The sequence below is a fragment of the Sinocyclocheilus rhinocerous genome, unplaced genomic scaffold, assembly GCF_001515625.1.
Source record: "Sinocyclocheilus rhinocerous isolate Xijiao unplaced genomic scaffold, SAMN03320098_v1.1 scaffold494, whole genome shotgun sequence".
Taxonomy (NCBI): Eukaryota; Metazoa; Chordata; class Actinopteri; order Cypriniformes; family Cyprinidae; genus Sinocyclocheilus; species Sinocyclocheilus rhinocerous.
In genome coordinates, this window is record NW_015628684.1 from 1,074,205 (window position 1) to 1,087,939 (window position 13,735).

The 13,735-nt window shown below is 37.9% G+C and overlaps 2 protein-coding genes and 1 pseudogene across 3 annotated transcripts; 1 reads left to right on the forward strand and 2 right to left on the reverse strand.

The window, feature by feature from the left end:
• The first annotated feature begins 538 nt into the window (after positions 1 to 538).
• On the forward strand, positions 539 to 5,915 carry LOC107738053 (uncharacterized protein CXorf57-like; annotated as a pseudogene).
• Positions 5,916 to 5,941: 26 nt separating this feature from the next.
• On the reverse strand, positions 5,942 to 10,887 carry amdhd1 (amidohydrolase domain containing 1). The gene is made up of 10 exons (XM_016549754.1): positions 10,874 to 10,887; positions 10,470 to 10,568; positions 9,632 to 9,738; positions 9,488 to 9,552; positions 9,037 to 9,314; positions 8,678 to 8,903; positions 8,463 to 8,587; positions 8,289 to 8,382; positions 7,747 to 7,907; positions 5,942 to 6,267 (listed from the first exon to the last, which is right to left on the reverse strand). The coding sequence occupies exons 1-10, from the start codon at positions 10,885 to 10,887 to the stop codon at positions 6,162 to 6,164; spliced, it is 1,275 nt and encodes a 424-aa protein (XP_016405240.1). The 3' UTR covers positions 5,942 to 6,161.
• A 186-nt stretch (positions 10,888 to 11,073) lies between these two features.
• snrpf (small nuclear ribonucleoprotein polypeptide F) lies at positions 11,074 to 12,812 on the reverse strand. 2 transcript variants are annotated; one of them, XM_016549728.1, is made up of 4 exons: positions 12,685 to 12,812; positions 11,858 to 11,983; positions 11,407 to 11,471; positions 11,074 to 11,310 (listed from the first exon to the last, which is right to left on the reverse strand). In XM_016549728.1, the coding sequence occupies exons 1-4, from the start codon at positions 12,685 to 12,687 to the stop codon at positions 11,244 to 11,246; spliced, it is 261 nt and encodes an 86-aa protein (XP_016405214.1). In that variant the 5' UTR covers positions 12,688 to 12,812; the 3' UTR covers positions 11,074 to 11,243. The 2 variants fall into 2 exon arrangements, with proteins under 2 accessions (XP_016405214.1, XP_016405213.1); XM_016549727.1 differs by lacking the exon at positions 12,685 to 12,812 and adding an exon at positions 12,549 to 12,611.
• Positions 12,813 to 13,735: the final 923 nt, after the last annotated feature.

A 13,735-nucleotide genomic window follows, 5' to 3' on the forward strand; every position in this document is an offset into this window, starting at 1 on the left:
ATTGCGTCTTTTTCTATTTTATTTTTGTCTATTTCTTATTTCATTTCATTCTTGATTTCAGCAATTGTTTTCAACATTATAGCCTAGTTTCACAGGCAGGGGTTAGATTAAGCCAGGATTAGACCTTAGTTAAATTAGAATGTTTAAGTAGGCTAGTTTTTTAAAAACGTGACTATGATCATTTTGACCCATACATACAATGTATTTCTGGCTATTGCTACAAATATACCCGTGCGCTTCTTTTGACTGGTTTTGTGGTCCAGGATCACATATACGCTTCATATTTCTATATTTTTATTTCTATTTGTTCTGTTTATTCTTTCATTTTTGAGAATTGCGTCTTTTTCTATTTTATTTTTGTCTATTTCTTATTTCATTTCATTCTTGATTTCAGCAATTGTTTTCAACATTATGGCCTAGTTTCACAGGCAGGGGTTAGATTAAGCCAGGATTAGACCTTAGTTAAATTAGAATGTTTAAGTAGGCTAGTTTTTTAAAAACGTGACTTAGAAAAAAAAAAAACATTACTGTGCATCTTCATACAAATCAATGGCACTCCTCACTGGCATATTTTCAGACATGTCAGTGCAAGTTGCTTTTAGTTAGGACTGCTCAAACACGCATTTTAGTCCGGGACTAGGCTTCAAACTGGGCATATATCCTAAATTTTATTTTCGTTGTCTTTCTCTCTTTCTGTGCTGTACTCAATCTCCCATAATGCTTTGCGGCATTGTTATTGTGTCGCGCGAACATGGCCGCGATGTCAGGCAGCTCCTCTGAGTGCTGCACACTCAAAAAGACCCTAAACAGGTTAATATCCACCACATCTTCCTCCCCAAGAGCGCGAACCCGCTCGGAGCCGCTGTACGTGATCTCTCTGGAGCGCTACGGTAGAGACGCGGACTTCGCGCTCCGTTTCCCGGACAGCATTTCCATGTCGGAGAGTCTATTTGACGCCACTATCACGGATGGAGACTGTAAGATCCGCGTGTCTCTGGATCCCGCTGTGAACAGACTCATCAGCGTCAATATGCTCCACTGCGGCTCCGTCATACGGCATGTGGAGCTCAGCCGCGGGGAAGACAGCGCGTCTTTTCATGTGTGCAGTCTGGAGGTGGACAGACTCTCCGGCGGCGATGCCGCTCTGAGGGCGCTCTCTTCCGTCAATGTGAGGGCCATTCCGTGGATGGGAGCAGAGCCGAGCGCAGGTCCGCTCAGAGCGCGCAGAAGCTCCTATCTGCCGCTGTGGAATAATCACGACTTCTGTGGAGAGATGTGGCGGGACACGGCTCCCTCTGAACCCGACGCGGAGGACTCTGAGGAGGAGATAGATGGTGTGTAAGATGCCTATCTAGGAAGCATTTGAGGGAATCACTCACTTATAAACATATCACTTGGGACCCATATTTTCCACCTAAACACCTTCCCTCTAAAATACTTAACATTATTGTATTATTAACTGGATTTCAACGACCTTTAATATTAATATTTCTCACACATGAAAAAAAATGAGTATTAAAAAACAGAATATGTGACCCTGCAACAGAAAACCAGTCATAAGGGACTTTTTTTTTTTTTTTAATTGAGATATACACATCATCTGAAAGCTGAATAAATAAGCTTTCCATTGATGTATGGTTTGTTAGGATAGGACAATATTTGGCTGAGATACAACTATTTGAAAATCTGGAATCTGAGGGTGCAAAAAAATCTAAATATTGAGAAAATCGCATTTAAAGTTGTCCACATGAAGTTCTTGGCAATGCGTATTACTAATCAAAAATTAAGTTTTGATATATTTACGGTAGGAAATTTACAAAATATCTTCATGGAACATGATCTTTACTTAATATCCTAATGATTTTTGTCATAAAAGAAAAATTGATAATTTTGACCCATACAATGTATTGTTTGGCTATTGCTACAAATATACCCGTGCTACTTATGACTGGTTTTGTGGTCCAGGTTCACATATTTGAATATTTTAAACAAGTTTTAAACATTTTCTAAAAGATTTTAAACAGAAGAAGTGTGGAAAACTTTAGACAGTAGTAGAGAAATTGGCATAACAAAATATTTATTGTCCAGTGGCTGTTAACCATGAAATACATGGGTCAAATTCACCTTCAAACATAAGGGGATAATTCACTCCAGATAAATAAATAAAATAAAATAATAAATTCTATGATGATTTACTCACCCTCAACCTGCATGACTTACTTTTTTTTCTGTGGAACACAAATGAAATTCATGCATATGCCTTTGTTTCTGGTGGCAGATATTGGCTCCACTGTTTCCCTCGCAGAAGTACGCAGACATTTCTTGAGTGGATCTCGGCGTTACCGGGGTGCTTTGTGTGTGCGGATCCTTCACAAATCCAGACTGATTTATTACGGGAAAGCAGATCAGAAATGTGAATGTCCTTATAAGGTCAGAGGTCAAATACAAGACATCCTTTTCCATGCAAATATCTGTTAACAGTAGGAACTTGGTCATATGTAATAAAATAGATATTGTTTTAACATTTGTAGTAATTTTTGGAAGAATACAAGTTGCTTTGGTAAGAAAGATACTGCAGAGATGCAGTATATCAATCGATATTTGATATTTATTGACTAATATTGTGGGCACTTTTTCAACTGTTTATCTCATCTGTATGCCAGTCTAAAATGGTTAATTTTAGTTATGCATCACAAGATTGGTTTGACGTTGAATTTAGCTTCTTCCATCAATCTGTTTTCCTCAGGCAGAGCTGCAGGTTGGTGACGGCTCATCCAGTGCCTGTGTTGTGCTGTGGAACACAGTCTGTCTGGAATGGTACCGAATCCTTCATCCGGGTCAAGTTGTAAGATTGTGTCGCTACAGAGTCAAGGAGAGTTACAGCAGCCGCACAGGGCAGGAATCAGAGCCACACATTGGTAGAGAGAACATTAAACTCATCTAGCATATGAAGTTATGACATACACACTACCGTTCAAAAGTTTTGTGTCGGCCAGATTATGTTTTTGAGTTTTAATCAAAATGATCTTTTCTTTAATGATCTTTTATGCTCACCGACGCTGCATTTAATGTCTTTTAAAAACTTTACTGACCTCAAACTTTTGAATGTTAGTGTATGTTGCAGTATATGAATAAAATAACAAATATATTAGTTCTTATTTATAACATGGATGTTATTCACACATATTTTGTTTCTTTGTACCTTCTGTTCATCCTTCAGAGATCAGTCTTAATTCCAGGAACCCCACTGCTCAAATAACTATCATCCCCAAGAACCAGATTTCGCCGGACTGGATTTTACCAGACCTGCCTCATTCATTCATCTGTGGGTATGTGTACAAAATCACAATCCCAGTATCCTTTATAGTCTTGAATTGAAATCAAAGAAATGTACTAAGTGATTGTGCTTTACAGGCAGGAGCTTCCAAGTTGTCCACAAGGCCACATTTGCGACATCATTGGTGTTGTGATCTTTGTGGGTCGACCAGAACGTGTCAGGAGGAAAGGTGGGACGTTCGGTACACACAGAAATATGCTCAATATGCATCTTTAGCCAAAAGACTGAAAACCTTTCCCCTTACAGATGGGCAAAGGTCAGAAATCGAGGAGTATCGTTGGCTTCAGCTGGCAGACAGAACATCAGACAAGCCAATCATGATCAAGCTTTTCTCCACGTCACAGCCTGACATTCAAAGCCGTATCTGTCCAAGTAAATAGTTTTCTTCACTGTCTCTGTATCATTATTATAGACAAACTATCAATTTAGATTTTTTTTCTATTCAGTGGCACTGCTTGTCTGCACTAGACTAAAGCTGATCAGGAGTGCAGTTGACAGAGCTACAACTTTTGAATATCTTACCAACACATCGCTGACCCAGGTTTACTGCACAGGTGAATAACACACTTAAACACCTTTATGAATCAGACATATAATATACACTACTGTTTAAATGTTTGGGCTTTTTTTGTTGACACAAGTTATAACCTTTATAAGGAAGCGAGGAAGATCAAATTGATCAAAAGTGACCGTAAAGACATTTATGAGGTTACAAAAGATTTCTATTTTAAATAAATGCTGTTTGGAACTTTCTGTTTGTTTTCCACAAAAATATTAAGCAGTACAAGCTGTTTTTAGCATTGATGATGATAAGAAATGTTTCTTGAGGACCAAATCAGCATATTAGACTGATTTCTGAAGGATCACGTGACACTGAAGACTGGAGTAATGATGCTGAAAATACAGCTTTGCCATCACAGGAATAAATTACATTTTAACATATTATAAAATACAAAACAAGTATTTTAAATTGTAATCATATTTTACAATATTACTGCTTTTACTGTACTTTTGTTTAAACAAATGCAGCCTGAGCTTAAGAGACTTCTTTCAAAAACATTTTTAAAAGCCTGTAGTAACTATAGACTTATTTCAGAATTAAAAGAATCCAATGCTATTATTTTCAAACATAAAAACAGGCACAGGGTCTCACCCCGTGATGCCATACAGAGGGATACGGCCCATCCGGCAGTAGGACACCTGTGAAGCGGAAACTTTTCAGCAGTACTAGTCCTAGAAAGAGGTACGAATGTTTGGTTTCTGTCCGATAGAGAAGAACTGCTGTTATTGAGTGGAGAATAATAATACTCTCTTCTTCAGGCTGGCACCACCTCTGCAACCACTTGCAACGGAGGATGATGCGGAGAGAGGTAAGAGCCATAAAAATGACTGAATTCATCCTGCACATCATTTCACCATGAAACCAGAAAGCTAATCAGGATTAACAGTGAATATTGACAAAAATCGCTTGTGAAAAGCAAATTTGATATGAATTTCCAGAGAAAGATCATTGTGTCCCCTGTGCCCTGCAGATTTTTCCCTGTTTGATGGCGCCATGGAGTTTCTAGTCGGAGAACAGGAAGATGACAGTAATGATGAAGATGAAGACGGAGACTTCTTGACGCCGCCCACTAGTCCCATGACCGCCCGCCTGGGGCTGACACGTGTTGCCAATGAAACTTTGCCACGGGTTTTTTGTTATGAGCGGCGACACGTCCAGGCTGTTGCCGTGGGGCTGCAGGTTAACAACTTTCACAAGCTCCTCCCACAGAGAGAGCTGGAGTCATTTAGCCCCGCCTCCTGCTACACTGGCTACTTCACTCTGACAATGAGAGGTGCACATTTAAAACACACACACAAACATGTTTTTTTTTTTTGCATGAAGTTCGAGTGTTAGTCACAGCATGTTTGTAGTATTGTGACCAAAGTTTTTTATTTTTTTTATTTCTCTACTTAAGCTCTATCAGATGGAGTGATGCTTGATGTTCTTTTTCTGCCTGCTGCCCCGGGAAACTTGCACTGGATGCCCCTCCCCCTTTCGCACAATAACTCCTGGGAGTCTATCCTATCACATGGAGGCTTTTCACCACATGCCCCGCCCCCAAGCCCTGGTAAATATGAAGCAAATGGGCTTTATTTATTCAGAACGAATTTCAGTGCATTCACATAAATTGCCATATTTTAGTTTATTCGATAATGCTTTCAACAACAACAAAAAAATCGCAGGAGTTTTATTCATACTGCATTCTGCTAAAAAATGCCAGTGTTTTTATTTATTTATTTATTTTTTTTAAATAAGCCTATGGTAAAGCTACTTATATGTGAGAATTATTTTTATTTCAATTAAATAAATATAACAACTACCACTAAAACTTTATTTTATTTCCTGTGGGAATAAATTAGCTAAACATTTAAATCTGGTTTCTCTTTCTTCTCCAACAGCTGACTTGATCGCCACAGCAAACCAGTTGACCAATCAAAGACTACTGTGTGTGTTAGATGCATGTGCATTAGGAGGAGAGAAGATGGAGCTGGTACTAAACCGTGCATTTCCTTTACGATGACAGAAACCTTTTGGAGATGGAAGGACATACTGATACAAAACAAGTTTGTATGAGTTTATACAGCCTTTGTAAATAGAATAACCTTTAATTTGTGTGAATATTTATAGAAATTATTTATTTATGTATTTTTTATCAACAAAACATGTTTTTTTGTTTTATCATTCAGTGTGGCTCCATGTGATTTACTAACCATGGTAATAAAACTTTACCACATGATCTTTTGTTGATTCATTGAGGGATTGGTCCATGGTGCAGGATCCTCAAAGGTTCAAGACTTTATCGTTTTCATAAACAATCTCGCCTTTGATTATCACATATCTGATGAGCTCCTGATGGCCTCCGAACTGGTAGACCAGATGTTCCCACCTGCAACAGAGAGGAAGAGAACTCAAATTATAACAACCTCCTTATCAAGTCCCATCAAGCACCAGTTATAATCCAAACCTGTATATCTGAATCTCAATAACTGATTTTATTTTATGTTAATATTTGTAAATTATATTTTATTTTTATATTTTCAGTTTTCACTCATTTTAGTTTAGATTTTAGTAATTTTGTTGTGTTTTGTCATTATTATTCATTTTTTAACGGTAGTACTTAAAGGGATAGTTCACACCAAAAATGAAAATTCTGTCATTAATTACTCACCCTCATGTCGTTTCAAACCCGTAAGACCTCTGTTCATCTTCGAAACACAAATTAAGATATTTTTGATGAATTCTGAGAGCTCTCTGACGCTCCCATAGACAGTAAGGATCCTTACACGATCAATGTCCAGAAACGTAGCAAGGACATCGTTAAAATAATCCATGTGACATCAGGGGTTCAACCGTAATATTACGAAGCTACGAGAATACTGTTTGTGCGCAAAAGACAAAAAAAAAAACAACTTTATTCAACAATTCGTCTCCTCCGCGTCACCCTGGTGCCATTTTGGAGAATATCCAATGAACGTAAATGGAGTATGTTGTTCTGTGTGAGCTGCGGCACGCGGATACGCTGTTTACGTCGCTTACGCATTGATCTGAACGAAAACAACGTATCCGCGTGACGCAGCTCACACAGAACAGCATACGCCATTTACGTTCAGTGGATATTCTCCAAAATTGCGCCAGGGTGGAGATGAATTGTTGAATAAAGTAGTTTTTTTTTTTTTTTTTTTTTTGCCCAAAAAAAAATTCTTCGTAAAATGTTGTTTCCAAATGCCAGTTTCACCAGACCAGGTTTTCTCCACAAGTGTTCAAAAAGGCAATTGCTACTTTTTATCTCACTATTTTGCAAACACTAAAGTTTAGGGACTATTTTTCACTTTGAACTATATGCTTATTAGCATTAGGGGTGTAACGATACATGTATTCGTACCGAACCATCACGGTATGGACATCTCGTTTCTGGACGTTGATCGTGGTAGTACCCTTGCTGTCTATGGGAGGGTCAGAGAGCTCACGGGATGCATCAGAATATCTTAATTTGTGTTCCGAAGATGAACGAAGGTCTTACGGGTTTGGAACGACATGAGGGTGAGTAATTAATGACAGAATTTTCATTTTTGGGTGAACTAACCCTTTTAAGTACTTAAAGTTGAACTAAACAAAAATGAGAAATGTTGACTTGGCAACTAGCTGAAATAAAATAAGTTTAAGTTTTTTAAGTATTTAATTTTATTTCAGTTAATGTTTATTTTATTTCAAATTACATTTTATTTTGTTTTAGTTTTAATTAACTGTAATAACCCTGTTTTTTAATATATAACTATTTTTATGCCTTATTCAAACAACTTTTGAACGTAAACTATTCAGCAGTTGCCCTCGTAGATCTCTAGTTACTGTATAGATACGATCTAACCGTGGTGCATTGATGATCACAAGGTCCCCCTGTTTCCCGATTTCAAGCGATCCATGCGTTTGTGAACGGTTGAGAGCATAGGCTGCATTTATAGTACTTGCAGCCAAAGCTTCTGGCATAGACATCTTCATCAGCACACATGCCAATTGCATCACCATAGGCTAATAAACAGACAAAACAGAATGAAATGAAGTGGTCACGTTAAATTTCTACTGATAACTTTTGTTCCAAAAAGTTTTGAGTCTTATGGTCACCATTGAGCAGCAGTAGGCATTGGGGTTGAAGTCACTGCCAAGGGCCACTATGACTCCAGCATCAAGCATATCTCTCGCACGTGGTGGAGACAGCCTTCAACAGACGAGAGCATAGGCTGCATTTATAGTACTTGCAGCCAAAGCTTCTGTCATAGACATCTTCATCAGCACACATGCCAAGTGCATCACCATAGGCTAATAAACAGACAAAACAGAATGAAATGAAGTGGTCACGTTAAATTTCTACTGATAACTTTTGTTCCAAAAAGTTTTGAGTCTTATGGTCACCATTGAGCAGCAGTAGGCATTGGGGTTGAAGTCACTGCCAAGGGCCACTATGACTCCAGCATCAAGCATATCTCTCGCACGTGGTGGAGACAGCCTTCAACAGACACAAGGAGAATCAAATCCCTGATTTCTTCAAATTATTTTATGGAAAACATCAACATTGTAGTTATTTACCTTAATATATAGGCAGTGGTGGGCAGGAGGACTGCTGATGTTTTAGCTTTTGCCATTGCAGCAATTCCATCATCTGTCACTTCTTCTAAATGGCTGATGGCTAAAGCACCAAGTTCTGCCCCAAGCTGTTAGACAGGTGGACAAGGAAGAGACACAGATGATGTAAGAAACGACAATTTCAACGTTTATTAAAGTATATAAGTATGCATGCTTACATGAGCCGAGTTCATGGGATGGAGTTCATCGCCATGAAAGTTGATGTTGAGGCCCATATCTTTGCCAGCTTGGAGTATGCAACGTGTTGAGTTCAGATCAAACACACCTTTCTCACAAAATACATCAATGTTGTCCACCTGCAGTTCACCTGAAGCAATTTGCGTTTTTATCTTGGGCAACTGCACTGCCACAATGTCCTGAGTGGCTTCCTCCATAGTTTTACCTCTGAGAAAATGGATGTTAAACAAATTAAGGTTTGTAACATTTGGGGTTGGTCTCTTATGCTCACCAAGGCTGCATTTATTTAATCAAAATTACAGCAAAAACAGTAATAGTGTTTGTTATAAAGACTATGTACTTGGGTACTGCATGTGCTCCGCAGTATGTTGCTGATATCCCGATTGACAGTGAGTTTCTGGCTGAATTGATCACCCTCAGCATCTTGAGTTCAGTGTCCAGCTCAAGCCCATATCCGCTCTTACACTCCACCAGCGTGGTTCCAGCTCTCATCATGCGCTCCAGACGGCTCTGTAACCCATCTAATAGTTGTCGTTCGGTTGCTGAGCGAGTATGTGCCACTGTGAAATGGATTCCACCTCCTGCTTCATGCACTTCCATATATGTGGCACCGGCCAGCTGTACACACACAACAGGGCACAATGAAAATTCTTCATTACTTGTATTAAGATGCTTTGATGTTAAGATACTTGTTCAGATAACTTCTCTGACACAAAGACTTAAAAGATATACTCATATAACATAAAATGCAAGAGTAGAAACAGATGGGGGGGAAAAAAATGGAGCAAAACCTTCATGGCAAACTCGTGCACTCTGTCTCCGGCCCATACTGGATGTGTGTGTGCATCGACCAGGCCTGAAACATTGTGTTAAGATTCTTTCAACTTTTTTTTAAAGGAATTGTCAACAGAAACGGTGGTAGATGTAACACTTACCAGGGATGACACACATGCCAGAAGCATCCAGAACATTGTCAAACTTTGCTCCTTTGAACTGAGACTCAATGATGTCTGCTGGTCCAACAGCTTTAATTAGTCCATCACTACACACACACACACACACGTTGCGTTTCCATGTTTTATGGGGACATTCCATAGGCGTAATGGTTTTTATACTGTACAAAATATTTTTATCCTACACCTAAACCTACCCCTCACAGGAAACTTTCTGCATTTTTAGATTTTCAAAAAAATTAATTTTGTATGATTTATAAGCTTTCCTCACGGGGACCTAAAAATGTCACCACAAGGTCAAAATTGACTGGTATTACAATCCTTGTGGGGACATTTGGTCCCCACAATGTGATAAATACCAGGTACACACACGGCTAAATGAGGACAGCCCATATACTTAAATTGTTATTTTATAAAATGTATAATTACTAGAGATAGCCAAAATAACCCTAAAAGAAAACCTTTCTCCCAAAGGAGATTTTTCTAATTTCTGTGTACAATTTTGTCCCAATATATAATTAATTAATTAATTAAAAGCAGAGCGCTTATTGTATTTTTAACAACTTCATGTAATACATCTAATCTCCCTTTAAGGGAGCCATGAAATATATTTTTTCAAAGCAGTCTTCAATGCTTTAATTTAAAAAAAAAAAATGTTTTATTCTACCTTAAAAATAAATTTACTATAAAAATAGCTCATTAAAATTGTTTAAAAACATGCAATAAATTTTAACATAGCATATTAGATAACAGACCATGAGCGTTTTCCAAACGTTTATTTACATGCTGAATTCATCACGGTAAATAAGTGAAGACTTACTGTCCAATGAGCACACTGCCATTCTCAACGACAGCCAGCCTCTGCATCCCATCTCTGGTGAGGTACTCTTCACCACTTAAGTGTTTTTCCTTCTCTTGCCTGTGTAATTTTACAGAACAAATCTGTCTAAAGCCGAATGTATTAGTTTACTTAAATTGGCTGGAGTGACTACTGGGGAAAAGATTAATACCAAACAATATAGGATATTTAAATAAACTTACTACACATACTGTATATAACTTAATTAAAACGGTAATTGCTTTCAAATTGATCATTTAGAAAATGTTGAATACTCTTACAGTGCACTTTAGCATTCATGAACCACCTGTTACCAAATGAACCTGATATTCAGTGTCAACTAAAAAGACACAAGCTGGGACTTCATTCTGTCCATCTGCAATTACCGGACAGTTGGCATTACCAGAAACTGTATATGGTATTATATTTCAGAATTAGTGCTGAAACACAAAATCTTATTGTTAATGACAAACAGTATTTTTCTTTGGAATAACATGCACTTATGAATTGTTGCATTAAGTACGTAGTCGATTCTGATTTCATTTCGACTTTAAATATTACAGTCAAAGAAACGACAACAAAAACATACAAACAGCACAATTTATTTGTCATTGTGCCACCAATAACTTTTACGGTGTAAAAAATAACTAACAATTTTACAAAGAAAAGAGACACAGCTTCACATAAAACTGGGACAAACTGCAAAATAACCAATAAATCATCCAATCCGATTAGAAAAAGAAATCAAATCACTCTTCATTCTCTCATCTCGCCGTCTTCTTCCTCTTCTTCTACTCCTCTTATGTACAAAACATTATTACACCTGCAGAAAAGAAAACAAAGTTATTATATTATAATACAAAGTATGCATTTTCTGATATTACAGAGTTGTAAAGTGAGTTTCAACTTAAAACCTTACCTGATGAGCACCTCACCAAGATGCCCCGCTAATGCTCCATCCACATACTCTTCTGTGTTTGCCAGCTAGATATAGCAGAGAAACAGAGCTCAATAACCCATATCAACTCATGTGAGCATTGCTCTAAATCAGTGATTCCCAACCCTGGTCCTTGAGGCACCCCAACACTGCACATTTTGCATGTCTCCTTTCTCTGACGCACCAATTTCAGGTCTTGGAGTCTCTACTAATGAGCTGATGACCTGAATCAGGTGTGTTTGATTAAGGAGACATGCAAAACGTGCAGTGTTGGGGTGCCTCAAGGACCAGGGTTGGGAACCACTGCTCTAAATAACACCGGATATGTGCATTTTGTGACCTGCTAGTTTACTATGGATATTGTATGTAGCAGATAAAAACACCAGCATCAATGACTGATGGATTTATAAACGTGAATTATAATCAGACATACCTGCATGTTCATGTAGCCGTCCACGGACACCAGGTAGCCCTTGTACTCCATACCCCACTTCAGCTTCACCATCACAGGCTTTCCCGTGAGACCGTTCAGAAAGGGCTTGGGGTTCAGCGGCAAACTCTGCAGAAAAGAGTTCAGTGTTAGATATTAAGTTTGAAAAAATTGGAATTTCATATCATAATTTGGAACCAATCCTAAAGTATTCTAATAGGAATTCTTTTATAGAATTCCAACATAACAAAACAAAAAAAGAGAACTTTTCTATCATAGTCCGAAATAAGACTGGATAGGGTAACTTAACATGCTTCTGTGGAATATCACAAGGAACTAATATTCCAAAAAATGTCAAGGAGAAAGACATTACTGCAAAAAAAAAAAAAAAAATGCAGGCTTCTGAAGAAGATTTGACTATATAACGTTACAATAAAATGTTGTTCATCTCATTAGAAACTTTAGTTAACCGTCTTATAGTATCCTTGTTGGATTCCACTGAATTAGTTGCGAATTGAACAGAGAAATACAACACAAACACCTTTAAGATTTTGTCACAAGGAAAGCAAGCTAGCTTTCTACACAGTGAGCATTTTAAACACTATCTAGGGAGGCAGCTGACTAGGTTGCGACATAGCAAGTGGAACTATTGATCATACGAGCTCAGTGTTTCTAACAAAACATTGATCGCTACTGAAAACAACGTCCGCTCTAAGTTCCAGATGCTAACATACAGCCGCATTCTCAGCTCATTCATGAATGAAAACCACCTCGCTCTTTTACAGAACCTCAGATATTAAGCCAAAAGGAAATGATTCTGTAGAACTTACCATGACTGTACAGCTAAAGTAGTATTAAGGGGAAAAAAATTGTTTATTTCAATAGCATAGGCTATTGTAGCACACTCGCACGCCTTGCCGCCGAATGAGGGAAGGACTACGAGCGCACTTTGACCGCACGGCGGGAGAGAAGAGCGCGTCTGAGCACAGCGCCACACGCAGCACTGGCGGGTAACAGCACCATATGAGCACAATGGGCCAGGATGGTAGTCTGGAATGAAATTAAAGGGGTCATATGATGCTTTTTTAAAGACCATTATTTTGTGCAGCATTTGAAGTGGATCAAAAAAAAATTTCAGCTAAATTGTCCTAAAACAAGAACGCATTTTGGTTTTAGGACAACTTTGATGAAAGGTTTTGATCCACTTCAAATGTTGACTACTGTAGAATGCCTTTTACTATTTTGTACAATTAATTACGTGCATTTCTCAATACCTACACGTAAGTAAATAAATAAAAATAAAATGCATGCAATTAGATCTTGCACAGTTGATTCGTCTTCTATCTAAAGACTTTTCCAGAAGGTTTTTGCATTTTATTACCATGTATTCAAAAGAGGCCATATTTGAAATGTTTACATGGCTGACAGGATGGATTAGATATGCCAAGAAATTATTTTCCAGGTCTATTGCCTGAAAGGATGTAGCAAGATATAGACAGAATCTATTAGTTTATTGTATCATGTGTACCTGCAGCACAAAATAAAGTAAATTAGTTTTTAAATAAAAGTGAGTTATATGAATTTTTCCAGAGATGTGCTGGATGCTTTGTGAATGAATCAAAGCTTAGCAAAGCTGCCTGAAAGCCCATGCTATAGCGGATTAGAATGGAAATCTTTTGCAGATCCGCATTCCAGACAAGTAATTTTTCAATATTTCAGAAAGTGGCCAGTCTTTCATCCTTTACTTTCCTGTTGACCAATCTTAAAATGCAGCCTTTCCGCCTTCACCAAATCAATATACACTCTTCTCTTTTCCTGTCAGATGATTTCACATGATTTAAATCTCAAAATATCCTTATGCTTTGATTTCAGTTACATTAG